The 20,000-nt window shown below is 43.0% G+C and overlaps 2 protein-coding genes across 2 annotated transcripts in view; one reads left to right on the top strand and one right to left on the bottom strand.

Annotated features, from left to right (window-relative positions):
* The window catches only part of aqr (aquarius intron-binding spliceosomal factor), a 100,908-nt gene extending 87,620 nt beyond the window's left edge, over positions 1 to 13,288 (bottom strand). Inside the window, exons 1-13 of the mRNA XM_048259440.1 lie at positions 13,215 to 13,288; positions 12,791 to 12,903; positions 12,544 to 12,600; positions 12,393 to 12,433; positions 12,004 to 12,160; positions 10,456 to 10,596; positions 9,996 to 10,064; positions 9,355 to 9,455; positions 9,159 to 9,235; positions 7,277 to 7,341; positions 4,906 to 5,022; positions 4,125 to 4,238; positions 2,356 to 2,459 (exon numbers count right to left, since the gene is read on the bottom strand). Of these exons, the coding sequence (XP_048115397.1) occupies positions 2,356 to 2,459; positions 4,125 to 4,238; positions 4,906 to 5,022; positions 7,277 to 7,341; positions 9,159 to 9,235; positions 9,355 to 9,455; positions 9,996 to 10,064; positions 10,456 to 10,596; positions 12,004 to 12,160; positions 12,393 to 12,433; positions 12,544 to 12,600; positions 12,791 to 12,865 (1,118 nt within the window). The 5' untranslated portion in view covers positions 12,866 to 12,903; positions 13,215 to 13,288. The remainder of the gene's footprint in view (positions 1 to 2,355; positions 2,460 to 4,124; positions 4,239 to 4,905; positions 5,023 to 7,276; positions 7,342 to 9,158; positions 9,236 to 9,354; positions 9,456 to 9,995; positions 10,065 to 10,455; positions 10,597 to 12,003; positions 12,161 to 12,392; positions 12,434 to 12,543; positions 12,601 to 12,790; positions 12,904 to 13,214) is intronic.
* A 3,269-nt stretch (positions 13,289 to 16,557) lies between these two features.
* Positions 16,558 to 20,000, top strand: part of LOC125297625 (alpha-amylase-like) — a 9,918-nt gene continuing 6,475 nt past the window's right edge. The window contains exons 1-4 of the mRNA XM_048248085.1: positions 16,558 to 16,757; positions 17,096 to 17,242; positions 18,397 to 18,594; positions 19,092 to 19,322. Coding sequence (XP_048104042.1) covers positions 16,590 to 16,757; positions 17,096 to 17,242; positions 18,397 to 18,594; positions 19,092 to 19,322 — 744 coding nt within the window. The 5' untranslated portion in view covers positions 16,558 to 16,589. The remainder of the gene's footprint in view (positions 16,758 to 17,095; positions 17,243 to 18,396; positions 18,595 to 19,091; positions 19,323 to 20,000) is intronic.

The raw sequence follows: 20,000 nt of genomic DNA on the forward strand, positions 1-20,000 counted from the left end.
AGAGCCTGACGGGCCGTTTCCCAACTGCTGCCTCTCTGTTCTCCTCTGTTCTCATCTCCACTCCTCGTTCGGCTCACGGGTCATTGATCCCACGAGCAGGAAGGACCAAGAGGCAATTAGGTCCATACTGTTTCTTCAAGACAGCCCGGCCACGCCTCGCCAAGGCTAATAGCTACCCGTTAGCTCATCACGGTCCAATTCTCCTCCTGACAGCCAGCGATTGATTTGGCGCTGCCATTTCAGCGGAGCACTCCACCGCGGGCCCTAAACCCCCACCCCCAACACACACACACACACTCCACCACGGGCCCTAAACCCCACCCCCAACACACACACACACACACACACACACACACACACACACACACACACACAACACCTGGTGATAAAAAGGCTTAGCTAACCTAGAGAGAAATTCAGCTTGTCTGGAGGCATAACTTAGCCTGATGAACCAGACCCACATCAAGATGTAGGGTCTACAACTCATGAGTCCCATGCGCTAGTTGATCAAACTTTTGAAAAAAGCTTAACTCGTGTCACACTGTTCGTCAGCAGCAGCATTCATCTTTACTTTCAAGTAGCAGGAAATTCACACGGAACCGTCGCAACTCTGCCATTATGTTAAGCCCGCCCACCGACTCTATACACAATGTTATTGGCCTGATCGAAGTTTAATTTTTCCAGCTCGCAAGCCAACGGAGAGTTGCTAGACTACCCTGGCTGCAAATTACATTTGCTGCCGCTAGGGTGCGTCTAGATTTCTAGGCTAGGCATCTATAGGCAACTATAATGACTATGAGCTGTAGAAGCTGTGCACGCGCACACACACAAACAATGACTTCACCTTCTGTGTAACAATTGATCTGAAGCTAAGAAAGACAGTGTGAAAAATCTTGTCTTGAGCTGAACATAAGCAAAACCAAGGACATGATTATATCCTTCTCACCCAAACAGAGACAGTTGGCTGAGGCAGTCACCACTATCATCCAGCAGGAGCCAGTGGAGATAGTGGAGGTATACAAATACCTGGGAACAGCCTTCGACAACCTGCTAAGGTTTTCCTCAAACACAGAGGAAATCCTTAAAAAATGCCATCAGAGACAATACCTACTTAGGAAGCTGAAGTCATTTGGGATTAACAAAGACATTCTCACCACATTCTACTATGCTTTCATTGAAAATGTAATAACTTCTCTTTCACTAGCTGGTTCCACTACATCACCCTTCGTGGTCAAGGTCTGCTCAAAAATCATTGAGCAGCCCGTCCGAACTCTCACTGCCCTATGTGACCAACAGACTGTTAAGGTAGCACGCAGGATTATTCAGGACCCTTCTCACATCCTGTTTCCTGAGTTTAAATGTGGCTCCCCTCAGGACGCAGACTCCGCTGTCCGCTTTGCCGGACACAGAGAAGGAAGGCAACCTTCATCCCGAGGGCTGTCCAGCTTATTCATCCCGAGGGCTGTCCAGCTTATGAATGAGAACTGATGGACATGATTGTAATAGCCTCTATACGCACTTTTTTTAATTGTAGCACTAAGGAAGCACTTGAAACTAACTTACAACTATTACTTGTGATGAATGATGGCATGTGGTGTGTATTGACTGTCCAGTGTGCCGGTGAAATATGTGTGTTGCTTGATCGTACAGTATGCGTGCTGGTCACGTGGTTGATTGTGTCCCTTGTTCCTTGAATCACTGAATAAGCTACTGTAATGCACCCTTTTAAATTGCCCCCTGGGGACAAATAAAGTGCTTTGAATTGAATTGAATTGAATTGAAAAAAAAAAAAGTACAATGAGCACATACACAGCCGCATACACATACACACACACACATACAGACACACACACACACACACACAGACATACACACACACACACACACAGTCTTAGAACATGCAGTTTATCACTCTTAGTCATGGCAGATGTTTTGTTTCCCTTTCAGATAAACAAGTAAGCTACTTTATTTAACTACACATTTTGGTTGACAACAATTAATTAAATTCTATTTTCTGCCCAGAGTCTGACTCCAGTTTAGCCCAGACAACTGACCAATCTGCCCAGAGTCTGACTCCAGTTTAGCCCAGACAACTGACCAATCTGCCCAGAGTCCAGTTTAGTGACCAATCTGCCCAGAGTCTGACTCCAGTTTAGCCCAGACAACTGACCAATCTGCCCAGAGTCTGACTCCAGTTTAGCCCAGACAACTGACCAATCTGCCCAGAGTCTGACTCCAGTTTAGCCCAGACAACTGACCAATCTGGGCTTCATCACACGTAGGTGCATAGGTGTTCACGCTCTCTACAGTCACTGACACACTGACACACACACACACACACACACACACACACACCTGAGGTGGCCGAACTGCTTGGTGAGGGACTCCCGTGTGTCCACCGCGGCCACGTTGGACAGGGCGAAGTCCTGCAGCTCAGGAAAGTGGGCGAAAGCCGCTCTCTGAAACACACACACACACACAAACAGAGTTAGCATTTCTATTTTCTGGCACACTAGCCTAGCACCTCACAGATATCACACAGGAGCTGAGCTTTGGTTTTGTTTTTATGAAAAAAAAAAAAACCCTCTGCAGTAGGATGTAAGTTTTGGTTCAACTGAGTAAGTCTCTGCCTAATCTCTTCATCTGATGGGGTCTTTTGGCCGAAATGTCATGGCATTTAGGACATTTCAGTGCAGATGAATAGACTTTATTTCTACTGAGTGAGTGTTATTTCTCTGCATCACACCAAACACTAGCAGCTGAGGCAGCTCTGTCTGCAGTATCAGGCAGCCATCTTGCCCCAGAGAGAGGGAGAGAGAGAGGGAGGGAGAGAGAGAGAGAGAGAGAGAGAGAGAGAGAGGAGAGAGAGAGAGAGAGAGAGAGAGAGAGCTTTAGAGAGAGAGAAAGGGAGGGGACGAGAGGGAGAGGAGAGCTGGTTTGATGTCTGGCTGTTGTGTTCATGATGTGAGCAGGTGGTGGGGGAATTCATAGCCTCTCTCCTCTCCTCTCCTCTCCTCTCCTCTCCTCTCCTCTCCCTCCTCTCTCCTCTCTCCTCTCTTCTCTTCTCTCCTCATGTATTGATCGAAAGACTGACTTGAAACATGAACTTATTAACCTATGAACAAGGCATGAACTTATTAAGCTATCATATGCACACATACAACAGCCGTACACACAAAAAAACACACACTCAGACAGACAGACAGACAGAGACACACACACACACACACAGATATAAAAATATTCATACACATACACACATCCCACTCACTCAAAGGGGCTTTCATGAGCTCCTCAGTTCTCTGACAGAAGAAAGACCAAGCAGATGAAAGGCTCACCACAGATGGTGGTGTGTGTGTGTGTGTGTGTGTGTGTGTGTGGTGGACTGGCGACTTTGGCTAGCCAGCTCATTACCCACAGTCCTTTGCAGCCATCCAGTGGGACCTCCAGATCCCAGCAGGAGTGTGACGGCCAGCTGACCAGAGGAGGCAGCTCAACACACACACACACACACACACACAAAGCGCAGAGACGCATTCACACACACACACAAGCGCAGAGACGCATTCACACGCACAGACACAAGCGCAGAGACGCATTCACACGCACAGACGCACACACACATACACACACAAGCGCAGAGACGCATTCACACGCACACACACAAGCGCAGAGACGCCACACACACACGATTCACACGCACAGACGCACACACATACACACACAAGCGCAGAGACGCATTCACACGCACAGACGCACACACATACACACACAAGCGCAGAGACGCATTCACACGCACAGACGCACACACATACACGGAATGAAAAACACACACAGGGCTGAAACCTTGTCACTCTCGACCAGCCACACACACTCTCTAAGTTCCCTAGATGGCTGTGTGCTTAAGCCAGGTCAATTAGCTTGACTTCTGACAGAGATCACATCTCCCCACACACATACACGTATACACACACGTAAGGGTTTTCTAAACTTTGGGTAAGTGCTGCACTAGAAAACTCTTCTGTAAAACTTCTATTTCTTTTATTCTGAATCCTGAAAAGTGCTGGAAGAAGGGTGCTATTTTTGCCAAGTGGAGTGCACAAAACACACACACACACACACACCTGCAGAGACGTGATCCTGTCGTAGTGAAGGGTTGTCATCTCTTTGGCTGTGAGAGCGTTGCCCGTCTGATCGTTTATCTCAAAGCCTGTGTAGAACTTCAGCATGTCAAGCAGCTGGAAAGAGACAGACAGGGAGGGAGGGAGAGAGAGAGGGAGGGAGAGAGAGAGAAGGGGAGAGAGAGAGAGAGGGAGAGAGAGAGAAAGAAAGAGAAAAAGCAGAGAGTTTTAGGGAGAGACAGAGGAAGGAAAGGGAGGATGTAACACAGAGATAAGTATATTCCTATTTGGAACTCAGGAATACACACGCATCATCTACACAAATACACACACAGTGACACAGCAGAAAATCTCACCAAAACAAAAACAACTAGAACTTTCTCCCTCGAGGAGGTAAACAAGTTCTGATCTCCAATCCCAGACAGAGCCGAGGGCCACGACTTAAACCATCATTTGCATCTCAATTCCACAAGCCCACAGTGAAAAGCCCGTACAGCCATTAGTACTAGTAGACATGTATTTGTTCCCAATGGGGTGATGTGTTTGGCAGCAATAAACAAACACACACACACACACACACACACACACATAGTCTTGCAACATGCAGTTGATCTCTCTTAGCCATGGCAGATGTTTTGTGTCCCTTAAAAAGAAACAACTAAGTAAGTTACTTTATTTTACTTTTAGGACATTCTAATATCTACCTAGCTAATAATATAGATATTAAAGCAACACAATGTAAGTGTGTACGTAAGGTAAGAGTGTACGTAAGGTAAGAGTGTACCTGACAGAAGAGGTGTCCCTCCTTCTCTCTCTGACTCAGAGGAGACAGGTGGCAGCTCACCACCAGGTGGGAGTCGTCCAGGACCGTGTTAAACCAGCGACGGGTCGGCAGGAGAGCCTGTGGGGGATGGAGGGATGGAGAGAGAGGGAGGGGGAGAGGGAGAGGGAGAGAGGGAGAGAGAGAGAGGGGAGAGAGAGGGAGGGAGAGAGAGAGAGAGAGAGAGAGAGAGAGGGAGGGATAGAGAGGGAGAGAGAGGGGAGGGAGGGACGGAGAGAGAGGGAGAGAGAAGGAAACGGGGGAAAGGAGAAGAATGGAAGAAAGAGAGAAAGGAGGGAGGGGTAGAGACAGGAAGGGGAAGAAAATATAAAGGAGTGAATAGGAGAGAGAGGGATGGAGGGAAAGAGGGTGGAAGAAGAGACAAGGAGAGAGATCAATACCAACAATTTAGTCAGAGGAAGGGTCCATGCAGTAAACGGTAAACGATGGCACTAGCAGGCTTTTATTTCCTCATAACCGCCATGCGCTGACGAGACACACAAACTGGGCCGAGCGGAGTGGGAAACATTCTTCAAGTTCACGCACTTACTGGGAGCATCAAGGTGCAGCAAACAAAACAACATCAACAACAACAATAAACACCACATCAGCAGCAACAACAACCATGACCACGACCACAACACCAACAACAATAACAATAATAATAATAATAATAGCAACAACAAAGATGACAACAACAGAAACAACAACACCAGCAACAACAAAGGCCGCAACAATAACATCAACAACAACCACCTAATAACATCTAAGCTCTACCTACAGCATGTGAAATGTGAAACAAAGATATTCAAAACCATAGCTGGTTGGGGGTCATACCGACCCATTCAGCTACCAGCATGTTTATGGTTGCTGTTCCTGTTCCGCATGCACAGCTAGGGGAACTTCCCTATTTAGCGCTCGACTCCGTGAACCTGGCCGCTGCGCTGGACCAGCCCTTTGGCAGGCGTCCACACGCCACGCCCTGGATCGGAGGGTGATGGATCTGCTCGGGCGGCCGGACGCCCTCTGGGGTTGCCAGAGAGGGCGCCTTTGATCAATTCCCCTATAGCTGCGTGCATCAGCAGCCCAGCTGATATCAGGCCTTCACAACGTGCACGCGACCTGTTTCGGAAAAGTCGCCGCAAAATTCTTCCTGTCTTTGAACACATCTATCAGCCAACCAAGGTTAAGTGAGGTGCTTATTAAAAACAGCAATGTAAGGAACATGATTTTGGTTGCAGAAAGTGTGTGTGTGTGTGGGAGAGGGAGAAAGAAGACGTGTATCAAATGTTCACCATGCACAAATTACACACAGGGCACCAAAACAAATGAGGCATCCCTGCTCACGGCCTCAGGGAGAGAGAAGCAATCTCCAAAGAGTGGGACACTACCCTCACTCTCTCTCTCACACACACACACACACACACACACACACACACACACACACAAACTTAACGAGGATGTCATCCTCCAGATGCGTAGACTGTAGGCTTCAAGCGCTAATTTTAAAAACGATAATAAAGCTGGTATTTCTCCAGGGCCTTTTGCCACTCTCTCGCCCGGAAAGGGAAGTATAGCCTGTCACACTTAATCAATTCACTCCACACAGAGAGAGACAGAGGTGTGTGTGTGTGTGTGTGTGTGTGTGTGTGTGTGTGTGTGATGAGCCTTCTCTTTGTCTGAAGGAAATCATGGAGAGGAAAGGCAAAGAGGAAAATCCACACACAGACACACTCCAGACACAATGTCCACACACAGACACACTCCAGACACTCCAGACACTCCAGACACAATGTCCACACACAGACACACTCCAGATACAATGTCCACACACAGACACACTCCAGACACAATGGAATAGTCGCTTTTAGAATACGTGAAAACATCAGAAATATAGATAAGAGATTGAGGTTCTTATCCATATTTCTGATATGTTGCTGATTGGATCATAAACGGCCACAGCAACGAAGAGGAATGACTGATAATGACTGGCGGAGGGGACGGAGTTTCGGAGGGGCGCCACTCTTGGAAGTTGCATGGCTGGGTTTCTCGGTAGGGACTCACTATGTCTATGCTGTATAGCTATTCTAGGTGAACGATTCGCCTATTACAAGTTTGTTTACCATCAAAGGCTTCATAAAGGTGAAAATCTTGCATAATGTACCTTTAAAAGGCATTTCTCAGGTAGGTGGCACAACATGTTTGGAACAGACAGTCATATGGATAATACAATGGATAGACATCATACATGGGGCAAGGTGTTTTTCACATCCGTTTCTCCAGTGATATGTGTTGGGAGTGATGCCTTAAGGTGGCTGGACGGGTGTGAGCTTACCTCCAGGTCGATCATGAGCTCAATGAATCGCTCACAGTAATGCACGGCCTCCATGGAAACAGCTCCTGAAAACACACACACACACACACACACACAGTATGTTAGCCCTGAGCAATACCACACAAAAGATCCCATCTAATACTTTTACTACTATGCTTAATGTGGGCTTTTCCACTTTAAAGCGATGTTTCGGAGTAATTTAATTTTCCTTTGCACCATGACCCCGAGCCAAACACTCTCCCAGAACCTGTTTCCTCTTGGTCGAGCCCTGGTCACCTGGTCGAGTAGCGCTGTCAGAAACTAATGACTTTCTACAGGTTCTGGGAGGGTGTTTGGCTCGGGGTCATGGTGCAAAGGACCCTAAAGTGAAATTACTCCGAACCATCGCTTTAAGCATCTGCCAAACAGCATTAACATAAACATAATAAAGGTGCATTTTCACTACAAAAACATGTGGGTCTTTGGGAGGAGGGGGAATCAAAATGGCAGCACCGTTGCTTCTTTGGAATCCTAAAACTGCTGGGTGCAGCTCGAGGTGATGGGTGGGATGGGTGCAGCTAGAGGTGATGGGTGCAGCTCGAGGTGATGGGTGCAGCTCGAGGTGATGGGTGCAGCTCGAGGTGATGGGTGCAGCTCGAGGTGATGGGTGGGATGGGTGCAGCTAGAGGTGATGGGTGCAGCTAGAGGTGATGGGTGCAGCTCGAGGGGATGGTCGACATATTGATTAAAAGTGCAGTCAGACCCCATTCATCTCCTCACAATCCGCTAGCTGCTCATTGTGTGAGTGCACTGTAAAAAAAGCCGGTCTCTGTGGGCAGCCCAGGCTCCGGAAACTGGACATAAAGTGGGGGCATCCTGTCCCCCAAACAAAAACGAAACTCTGTGCAGTTTCTCTGGGAATACTGAAGGGAGGGGTGCGCTACCTCTCTAGTGTGTTTCATTTCGTCCATTTTCCCCAACCTTCCATGGTGATAGCAATGAGAGAATAATAGCTTATGGAGGTAGCATGTTGCGGTTTCAGTCATTGACTGAACACATAAGCAAAGTGTCAGCTGAAATATAGAGTTTAATTAATCAAAAGCGGTGCTGATGTCTTCATTCATCAAACAATTACAGCTGCTATGAAGTGATTTAACAGAGTGCCGGCAGCTTTTTATGACAATCAACTGTTGAGGTAACCTTGGGGTCAACTCAAAATTCTCTGGATTAGTGATCTAATGCTACCACTCGAAATTGAAAGTTGGGTCATTCTGTGTAAATTCTGACAAATCAGACAGGATTCAGTCCAGGAAAATGGTTGCTGCACAGTCTCTGTCAATTGATGATGTCAGCTACCTGATTGTTTTTGTATTTGAGTTCCCTCCAACTAGCATGTTATAGCACAGGAGGATGGATGCTGGGGGGGTGGATTGGCTTGTCTTTCAAAGCTGGATGAGATCAGATGAAAGGTAGGGTTTAAACACTCCTGGATGAGATCAGATGAAAGGTAGGGTTTAAACACTCCTGGATGAGATCAGATGAAAGGTAGGGTTTAGAGCTTCCCCATCCACACCCCCGATGGAGCCAGAGCAGGGTTTCATAGAGGCCCCAAGCCAAGCTGCTTCAAAGGCTCACCAAGACGAGAGAGATTCTCACAGCTCTGCACAACAACCTGGAATCTGACGTCCAACGCTTCGATATCTACAACAAGTTTATTTTTTTTACCTTTTTTTTCCCTCTCAATGCTCAAGAAATTCACGTCAGGAGAGCACCAAGTGAGCAAGCTAGCCCAGTGAGACCAGCAGGCCTGGGAGCCTCAGTGGCAGCAGAAGGGTGCTTTGAGAACGGGAGCCGGCAGCAGAGGGGTGCTTTGAGAACGGGCACCTGCGTCAGAGTCTCTTACCTGACGCTGGGATGGACGTCAGCACCTGGAGAAACTTCTTGATGAGCTCCGACAGGAACGTTCTCTCCATTTTGGCTCTGCGTAAAAAGAGACAAGGACAGGTGTGAGCCGAGCGGATGAGCGATGCATAAAACCCCCATCAATCCAAGGCAACCGGGGTCACATGGCGATGCATGAAAGGAAGTGATGGTCTTACTGCTCAGAACTCTTTGGGTCCAGCTTCTCGTAGTTCTTTTTGATGAGGTTCCAGAACTTCTTTAGCTTGGGAACTTTCTTCATCTCCTGCTGCAGTCTGGACTAAAAAAAAACAGTATGAAAAGCACAAGGTCATCTTTCCAAACCGAATTCATTGTAATGCTGCTTGGTTCAAGCGAGGCATCGTTAAAACGATGAACCTGAGCTAGTCAGATCTTGACAGTTGAAAAAAGGGATTAATATTTCATGCGAGCCCCTTCATTTCAAATGAGAGAGGGGATAGGAGCTCTCCCATCGTCACTATCATGACTAACAAATCTGCTCCGTCTCCAGGAGGCAGGACTGCACGTGTTTCCAAGCCTTTCACACAGAAGCAGCCAAAATAATTAATGCAAGCTGCTCTGCATTGCCAAACATTGCCCTCAGTGGCCTTTCTAAATAAAGCATCGAGTAACCTTTGCCACGTAATCCTTCATTACATATTCATTATCATTTTGCTCTGTAAAGATTTTTTTTTTAAATGATAATTTCTTCAAATATAAAAATCAAGCATTGTGTTTTGTTGTCCTTGCTGTTTGCATGGTTGTCCAACATGATGACTCTTTTTGAGTAAATAAGGGATGATTGCAATGCGGTGCATACCGGTAGTAGGCACATCCACATGGGCAGAGATATGAGCTGCTGCACCTGCTCACGAATCAGATCCACCTCCTGCGAAAGCGAGAGAAGGAGAGACGCATGCATGACTCATTACTTTGCCTCATTCCGCTGCTACTGAACTCATACATATGCAAAAGAGGCTGATGAAGGCTCTGGAGATCAATACAACACGACAGGTGGAATATTTGGGGCTTCTGCAACAAAGATTTGCATTATGAGCCACGAGCGGCAAGATGCTAATCCAATACTGCCATCTAGTGGACATATTAGGCAGACATGATGGTCTGTATTTCATAGAGGTCGTAGCTTTTTAAAAAAAAGAGAGAAGGAAACATCTTGATTGTGTATAAATAATGGTTTGCATCAATAAATACCACTGTACGATTACGTTAGTCTCTATCTCTGGAGAAATGGCGAGAAGTGAAGGTTTCCCCAGACATACCAGGCTGTTGAAGCAGTGGTCAAGGAAGAGCAGGAGCACGGTCTGTTCCCGTAAAGACAAGCCCTTTTCCCTGCCCGCTAGCGAGGCCTCCATCACACACTTTACGAAGAAGGGGAAGTGCTTGGGCTCTTTTTTAAACACCTGAAGAAAGAGGAGTGTCTTTATGTTAGATGTTATATGTTATATGTGATATGTGTGAGGCTGTGTACATCCTGCATGGAATGTAATGATGTGTGAAAAAGAATATCCTAACAGGACAATAAAGACTCTACTATACTAGTCTGCAGAATGCAATAAAGACTCTACTATACTAGTCTGCAGAATGCAATAAAGACTCTACTATACTAGTCTGCAGAATGCAATAAAGACTCTACTATACTAGTCTGCAGAATGGTAATTACATATTGTACATTTACATGTATTCATTTGGCAGACGTGTTTATCAAAAGCGACTTACAGCAATTCAATAACATTATACATTACATATTACATACATATAATAACATTTAAGCCACAGAACTACAGCTACAGCAATAGAATAATAACATGCAAGATACAGTGCAGAGGAGACTATAGTTAGGAATCACCACTGCATCTTTCAATACTAGTAGTGGATGATAGGAGTACCTACATATTAAAGGTGCTCTAAGCTCTGGGCCACAGGTTTTTTAGGATTAAACATTTTATGGTCACTTACTGCAAACATCACCTAACCAACCGCTAGCTGTCTATGTCCTGAATACACTGTAAAAAAGTGCGAACTCTGTGGACAGCCCAGGCTCCAAAAAGGGCAACAAAAACGACCTGGGCAAACCTAGCCCAAAAAAACATAACAAACTGTTCTAGCAAATCACAGACGAGATGCGCGTTTAGGAGAGTTTCAATTGCACGGGAGCAGCACGGGAGCAGCACGGGAGGGAGGGGGAGGGAGGGGGAGGGAGGGGGAGGAAGTAGCGAGCTAGCTCTCTGTTTTGTTTGAAAGGCAACAGAAGTGACGTTACCCAGCATCGCTTAGAGTACGTACTTTGTATTCTACAACTACTATTGTAGTAGATATAAGACCCTTCCGCGTTATACATAGTGAAATAACATGCATGTGTGAATTTCAAAAGATGCTCTTGCTTGGTACAAAATAAAAATAGTCACACAATCACCACTTAACCACATGCTGTTTAAAAACATGTACAGAAAAAGGCTGATGGTTGAAATGTTAAACTAAAGTTCATGTAAGTGTGAGATTATTCAGTGCACTGCCTACACCGAGGAATGTAATGTTTTCAGTGAGCTTTGTCTATCTGCCTTTATTCCTGTCAGAATTACACAATAGTTACAGTCCTGTTCTTTAAGAAACATGGTGGAAAGTAAATGCATAGGCCAAGAAAGACCCTATGAAAGCAGGGCCCATTTAAAGCAGATCTAATTCACAGGGCAGATCTACAAATTTAGTTTCACTTTGGGTAACGCGACAATACAGCATTTGGGTTTAGCAGAGGTCAGCGATCTCTGCATGCCCTTCTAATTTTATTTCTGTTACCACGGCGCCCTTACCTCCCATGCCGGCACGTTCTCACGAAATTTCTCATTGACTATGCAGCAGATTGACATGAGGTAGGCGTTGCTAGACACTTCAGGTGTGTAGTTCACCCAAAGGTAATTCTCCAAGTACTGACTGAATTCCAGCAACATGATTTTCCTTATAGCAAACCTGAAAGGAAAAAAACAATGCTTCTCAACATGCTTTAGATGTATACATACATTATGCACTTTAGATGTATACATACATTATGCACTACATTATGCACACCTAACATGTATTATATAAATATAAACTTTTATTATATAAAAGACCATTACTGAGCAGAGAACACATCTATACTACAACCAGAAAAGTTTGTCTACCAGATGTCTACCAACCCACAATTCATAAAGAAACTTACTTTGATTTCTGAATCTCATTCTGATATATGTCCTCTATTACCTACAATGGAAGAAGAGATCTGGCTCAGGTACATGTCAGAAACAAGTAAGTGTAAATAATACAGATTATTTATTTTTTTTGATAAAAGATAATCGATTGCATAAGCTTACCTTAGGGTCGAAAGGTAATTTTTTCTTAACAAGGGGTGCCCAATATTTGTTAGCCAGCTGTAAATGATTGCAAGGTTCGCGTCAAAACATGTCAAAATGTTTCAGTAAAGCAGCTGAAGTGAATGTGTCTATTGGTGAACACCATCAGAAGCAATAATATATGTATGATACTTCAGCAGAACAACTGAAAAACTTCTGCAGTCAAAACAACGTTTATGTCTGGCAACAAACTTTTAGCTGTCTTTACCTGTGTGACATATTCGGCGTTGATTTGGGACACAGAAGGTGCAGCTATTTTCTTTACACGAGAATCTTTCTCCATGTTTTCAGACCCAGCAAAGAAGTTAGGTTGCGGAGTTACTAAACAAAGACAGGACACGCACTTGAGTTACAAAATGCAACGTTATGTAAACAAACTCTAACGTTAGTTTAGTGCAAATACGAGCAGGTATGGTAAAATGATGCCCACAAACCAGTCAAATCAATAGTTAACATTACCGGTTAGCTACCTAGGAAGCTAGCTGACGTTGGCTTCAATTGCGCGCTATTCGGCAAGCTAATATTAGCTAACTAATTCAAAACATTGTAACTTGTTGTTCAAATATGTGTAACCGCATAGACCTCGTAACACAACAGTATATTTTAAATACCAAACAATGAGCGTTGTTTACCTTCTTAATTTTGAGACACACACATGTAGTTTCTAAACATCATTCATAAACGTGAAATCAACGTGAGACGGAAGTTGTTCGAGAAAACTTAGGGATAGCTTCCGAGTGTATTCAAAATAAAAGTCGCTAGTGTAGGCGATGACGTCTCATGGCAGCTTGCACGATGAATGCAGCAACCTTTCTTTTACTGTCTATGGCAGCAACCCACATCCAAACTACAGGTGATTTGTTGTAACTTGATTGTTAGGAAATAATGTATCCTCATTAGTTGTAGCCTACCCAATCCCAGGGACAGACTTTGTATCATACGTAGGTTGGCTCCATTTACACTTTTACCATTCTCATTCCTTATTTTTACAGTAGACCTAATATATCAAGCATAGATGTGCATCGTATGTGTATCTTTGACACAAAAATTTTTTCCACATATGCGCTTTTTTGCTTTCCCACTTTGCAGCCAAAATAAAAGTCTGCCTAGGCTTTATGAGGAGACAAAAGTTTACTTCCCAGAGCTCCCAGAATGCATTTTCACCTGAGTGAGCAGAGATCACTATGAAACTTCCCCAGTTGATTACTTACATTAATATGGGGGGGAAGTTGATTCCCCAGTTGATTACTTACATAAATATGACTGGAAAGTTTGGTGTATGTAGGTTCTGAAGTGCAGATTTCATGGAGAGGAAACTCATCCATGGGTGCTAGCATCTCTCCCCCATTCATACGGTGGTGTTTTGAAAGTGTCAGAGACGCAAATTGTTTCAGTACAAAATATTAAGAACTGGTACCCTAATGAATATGTTATATAGTGGATTTATATTTAGGAGAAATTGAACCTTCAAAATATCATGTATAACAACTTTTCCTCTCAAATGGCTTCATCCAATGTGCACGTGTCAAATTTGGAAATGTGTGCATATTAGCACATATTCAGTAGATTAAGCCTCATTTGCATATTTAAACATTACAATTCAGAAAACTTGTAATACAAAAAATACTTCACTAGCACGTCTCTTAAGATGTGGAGGGAGGTTACTTATTGACCACAGTGCACTGCCCTCTTTTAGCTGATTTCTACAGTTTCTGTACTACTTGATCCATAGACATGCATTAAAATACTAAGGCCCAATAATCCACACAGATCAGTCTAGAGCAACTTAAAAAATAATTTCGGTTTATTATTATTATTATTAATTTTATTATAATAATAATATAATTATAATAATAATAATAATAATAATAATAATAATAATAAACCGAAATTATAAAGAAACCGAAATAATAAAGAAAATACAGTTTTTTGGGTTGAGGCTATTTATTAGTCCCATAGTAGGACGACCATATATATATATATATATATATATATATACCTGTTTGTTGCATCATACCACTGACATTTCTAGAAATCATCCTGACAATTTTTGACAATTACTTTCAGTAGAAAAATAGCTGTGCTCAGGCCCTTGAGCTTCTATTGAGCTTTATCAGTCGAGGGCAACATAATCTTAACCTGTATTCTCACTTATGACCAGTAGAGGGAGTACAAAATACTTTTGTCTAGTAGTCTCAGCAAGCCCATCAAACTAATGATAACTCATGATTACTCATGCAAACTCATGTTGTGAGTGTGACATTGTAACAAATGTATCCTCTAAAGAATATCTTTTGAATGAAATGTGTAGAAATGTGCAGAAATATCCAATAATCTTGAGGTAAAACAGCACTGATACAGAATACATGAAAACCGATGTTTACTTTAGCTCAATTAGATAGATATATAGATAGATATATAGATAGATGTAGATCCACTGTACAATAGAGACAGTAGAAAAAAAAACTAACAAAACTAAATACTAAATATACTATATAAATTAAATTAAATTTAAAAAAAATCCACAGTGTGCTTGATGGTAGTCCAACAGTAGTCCTGTAGTTCTGTGTGCAAAAGAGAGTAGTGTCATGGTGAAGGTGCAAAAAGTAGTCCAACAGTAGTCCAACAGTGCAACAGTGCAAGAATAAGGTCTAGAGACCAGCATAAATAATATGGACAAATAGGAGAGTAAAGTATAATGTAGACAAGGTAATGTAAAAAAAACTATGTTAGTGCAAGAACAGGTTGAGGTAATAGGGTTACAGACATTCAGTATTGTAGCAGAAGCCATTGGTCATGTGTGCTAATATAGCATGACACAACAGTGTAGCAGTAAAACAGTAGTAAAAACATTAGACTGTGGACATTAGTAAAACAGTAGTAAAACAGTAGATTTTTTATTATTATTTATTACGAATGATATAGACATAATTTATGGTTCATATTTGCCATTTACCCCTGTGAAATCAATGTGTAGAAGTGCCCCCTTTATGTAAGCTAAAGTTACGCCCCTTGGCTGTTAAGGTGGTCAAAGAGAGAATGTTATCAAGGTGAAGGACAGCCAATGGAAAAGGGAAGAGCAGATGTTTGTAGCATGCTGGGTATTGCATCCTCTCCCTGTTGGCAAAATCATTATTATATAATTTTGAGTATTTTTGCTCATTCCCTCACTTCATTTCTCCTAAGAAGCACATAAAGTTCATGCAAATTAGATTAGATTAGATTAGATTCAAGTTTATTGTCATTTAGCAGAGAACAGGTACAGAGCCAATGAAATGCAGTAGCTAATAAAATGCAGTGCAAGTTAGGCCCGACAATTAAATGTAATTAATCCTCTCTTGCAAAATAGGAAATGTGCATATTTTATCCATTTAGTGCAATCCATGTGTAAACAGTTTCATGTCATTTTCTATATGCTGTTACATGTTAATGGTGCATTATTAAACAATGTTCTATATGCTGTTACATGTTAATGGTGCATTATTAAACCATTTTCTATATGCTGTTACATGTTAATGGTGCATTATTAAACCATTTTCTATATGCTGTTACATGTTAATGGTGCATTATTAAACCATTTTCTAAATGCTGTTACATGTCATTTTCTATATGCTGTTACATGTTAATGGTGCATTTCTAAACCATTTTCTATATGCTGTTACATGTTAATGGTGCATTATTAAACCATTTTCTATATGCTGGTACATGTTAATGGTGCATTATTAAACCATTTTCTATATGCTGGTACATGTTAATGGTACACTATTAAACCATGTCTCCCTGTAGTGCTCTGTGGTGGGGAAAACAACATCAGCTTGTTGTCTGGACTTTTTCTCATTCTACAGATAAGGATTATTTATATTTCCCACTTTTCAGATATCTCTGCGAGTGTGTGTGTGTGTGTGTGCACACATGTGTGTATGTGGCAACGTGTGCGTGTCTGCTGACAGTGTATAAAGTCCAAGCCCACAGTGCTCCAGCTGCACTCCTCTGAGCTGTGCTTGAAAATGAAGCTGCTGATTTTTGCTGCTCTTTTGGGGCTAAGCGTAGCCCAGCACAACCCTCACACCAAGCATGGACGCACCTCCATCGTCCATCTGTTTGAGTGGCGGTGGGCGGACATAGCTGCGGAGTGCGAGCGATACCTGGCACCAAATGGCTACGGAGGTGTTCAGGTATGTCTAGTCTGAAGACTTTGTTGTACTTTGTTGTGTATAGAAAACGACATGAAACTGGTGATACAGTAGAATTGGAGCACTAAACGCTGTTATCTGCCTTAAATGAAGTTATATCCCTCTAGTGATGGGGATTGTAGGTATAGGTAATTATTTATTACAGATGCCTTGTTTATTTTCTTCCTGATGATACAGTATATGCTTGGAATCCGCAGTTTATCAGAAAATGTTGTTGAATCAAACCACTAACATTTGTGTCATTAGCCCTTTGCTCTAGTGGACCTGCAGGAAAGTGTTTGTGTGCTGAAGGTTGAAATGTGGTTGAACCCCCATCCCAGATCTCCCCCCCGAGCGAACACATTGTTCTGGACCACCCCTGGAGGGCCTGGTACCAGAGATACCAGCCAATCGGATACAACCTGTGCTCCCGATCAGGAAATGAGAAGGAGCTCCAGGATATGATCTCCAGATGCAACAAAGTTGGGGTAAAAGGCACTCTAACAATAGTTTTGCACTAAACATGCATGTGGCAATGTTGTGTTGATGCATATTAGTGTGTCTCGGTCAAGACTAGCACACTTATGCTTGACCTAATAATGTCTGTCCTCAGTCATTAAGTATCAGTTTAAGTTTAAGTTTATTGTCATGTACTCATAAATACGTAAATACATAAATTATCAGTAATGACATTTCTAATGCTCAAGAGCCAGTTCAACTTAAAAACAGTATAATTGCTAATTAAACAAGACTGAAGTGTGAGTATAAAGGGGGAGGGATATATATAAGAAGATAAAAGATAAAAAAAATAACAACTTGCAAAAAAACACTGAGGAGGTGTGAGGTTGATGACTTGAGGAGGAGTATGACAGTTCAGCATTACATTGTCTCCAGACTTTCCTTCTTTCAGGGCTCAATGGCAAAAAACCTCTGTGTCAATCTGTTAGTGGAGTCTTTCTACAATCAAATGATTGACTACTAACAAAAAATGTCTAATTGCAGTTATTTTCAAGTATCAATTTCCTCCTCATGGAGCGCATCATCCCAAAGTAGATAACCCTACGATGGCAATAACATTTTTGAATTGTCATGCTTGTTGCATGGAGTTGGCCCACACCGTGGCCTATAGGCCTATAGATATTCTATTGAGGAATGAGGAATCAGTAGAATGGCTACCTATGGATGTGTGGGACACCTTTCTGTCATTTCTAAGCTCTTCACCAGTGAACAGTACCTCACACAAAGTGTGTACTACCCTTGGTACACACCCGTGGCCTACAGGTTAGAGCTTTGGGCTTGTAACCGAAGGGTTGCCGGTACGATCCCCGACCCAGTAGGAAATAGGTGGGCGGGGGAAGTGGTTGAGCACTGCTCTCCCATGCCCACATCCACGGCTGAATTGCCCTTGAGCAAGGCACCTAACCCCTCACTGCTCCCCGAGCACCGCTGGAGCAGGCAGCTCACTGCTCCGGGTTAGTGTGTGCTTCACCTCACTGTGTGTTCACTGTGTGCTCTGTGTGTTCACTAATTCACGGATGGGATGAATGCAGAGACCAAATTCCTTATTGGCCTATAAACCTGATTTACATTTACATTTTCTCATCTCATCTTCACATTTTCTCATCTCTGAATGTATACACAGGTCAACATCTATGTGGACGCGGTTATCAACCACATGTGTGGAGCCGGTGGAGGTGAGGGTCACCACTCAAGCTGCGGATCCTACTTCAACGCCAACACAAAGGACTTCCCCTCCGTGCCCTACTCAAACTTGGACTTCAACGATGGCAAATGCAGAACTGGCAGTGGAGAGATCGAGAACTATGGTGACCCTAACCAGGTCTGTGGCTCAGATGACATAAAAAAACATGATGCATGATGATGTTGTGATGTTCTTGTGTTGTGACACAAGATGCATGATGATGTTGTGATGTTCTTAATGAATGCAGTGAAGTTGTTTGACATGAACAATTTCACATCATTTATAATTTAATAATGCCTTGCCAGTTGCCACATTCATGGACTGGTCATAGACTGAAAGAAAACTTCCATGAAAATGTCCATTGAAAAATGCTTTTAGTGTCGGACTAGACTTAACCCTTAAAGGTGTACCGTCACAATGTTGGAAAATGAATGTTCTAAAGAATATCTGGGTTCATTGAATTCAACATAGAATTTTAGAACCTTCAATTGTTGCGGAACGGAATCTTTTTTTAGAATGTTCAAAACCCCACACCTTTAAGGTTTAATCGGGGTTAATCCATATACAGGACTATGGCCGCACGATACGTGTCTTGATCCAAGCTGCATTTCCCTACGTCTCCTTTGTGTGCGCAGGTGAGGGACTGTCGTCTGGTGGGTCTGCTCGACCTGGCCCTGGAGAAGGACTACGTACGGAGCAAGACGGCCGACTACATGAACAAGCTGATTGACATGGGTGTGGCCGGGTTCAGGGTGGATGCCTGCAAGCACATGTGGCCGGGAGACATGAAGGCCGTCTTCGACAGACTGCACAACCTCAACACCGCCTGGTTTAGTGCTGGCTCCAGACCGTTCATCTTTCAAGAGGTACACATTCATTGTTATTATTATTATTATTATTATTATTATTATTATTATTGTAGGCTACTCTAGGTGTTTGTGAATCTATGACATTATTTATTTCTACAACATCAATAAAGATCGATCTATCATGAGGCAGAGTGGAGCAGCTCAATGATAAACACAATATAGAACAATCTCATCGAGTAGTTCAGGAACTGACCAGTTCAGGAACTCAGAACACAATCTCATTGAGTAGTTCAGGAACTGACCAGTTCAGGAACTCAAAACACAATCTCATTGAGTAGTTCAGGAACTGACCAGTTCAGGAAATCAGTCGATGCCTTTGGTCTTAAACAGCATGATGATAACTGTGGGAATTTGTACAGAATTTGCTTTATGTGCAAATACAGAAATTTCAATTTTAGTTCATGAAACATAGCAACAAAATTCAATATGACATGTTACATATTGTTGATCCTAGCACTTACCACCTGTCTTGAGCTGACACTAAACTGTTTAAAAACAGCAATCACTGATGCACTTATTCTTACTGTACTCTACCTTTTTTAAATTGTCCTAAAATTGTTGAGAGAATTGTTTTAAAACTTAAACTGTTTACCATGTTGTTAGTCGCTTTGGTTAAAAATGCGTCAGCCAAATGTAATGTAATGTGATGTAATGTAACATATTGACTCTTTGTTC

The sequence above is a fragment of the Alosa alosa genome, chromosome 1 (assembly GCF_017589495.1).
Source record: "Alosa alosa isolate M-15738 ecotype Scorff River chromosome 1, AALO_Geno_1.1, whole genome shotgun sequence".
Taxonomy (NCBI): domain Eukaryota; kingdom Metazoa; phylum Chordata; class Actinopteri; order Clupeiformes; family Clupeidae; genus Alosa; species Alosa alosa.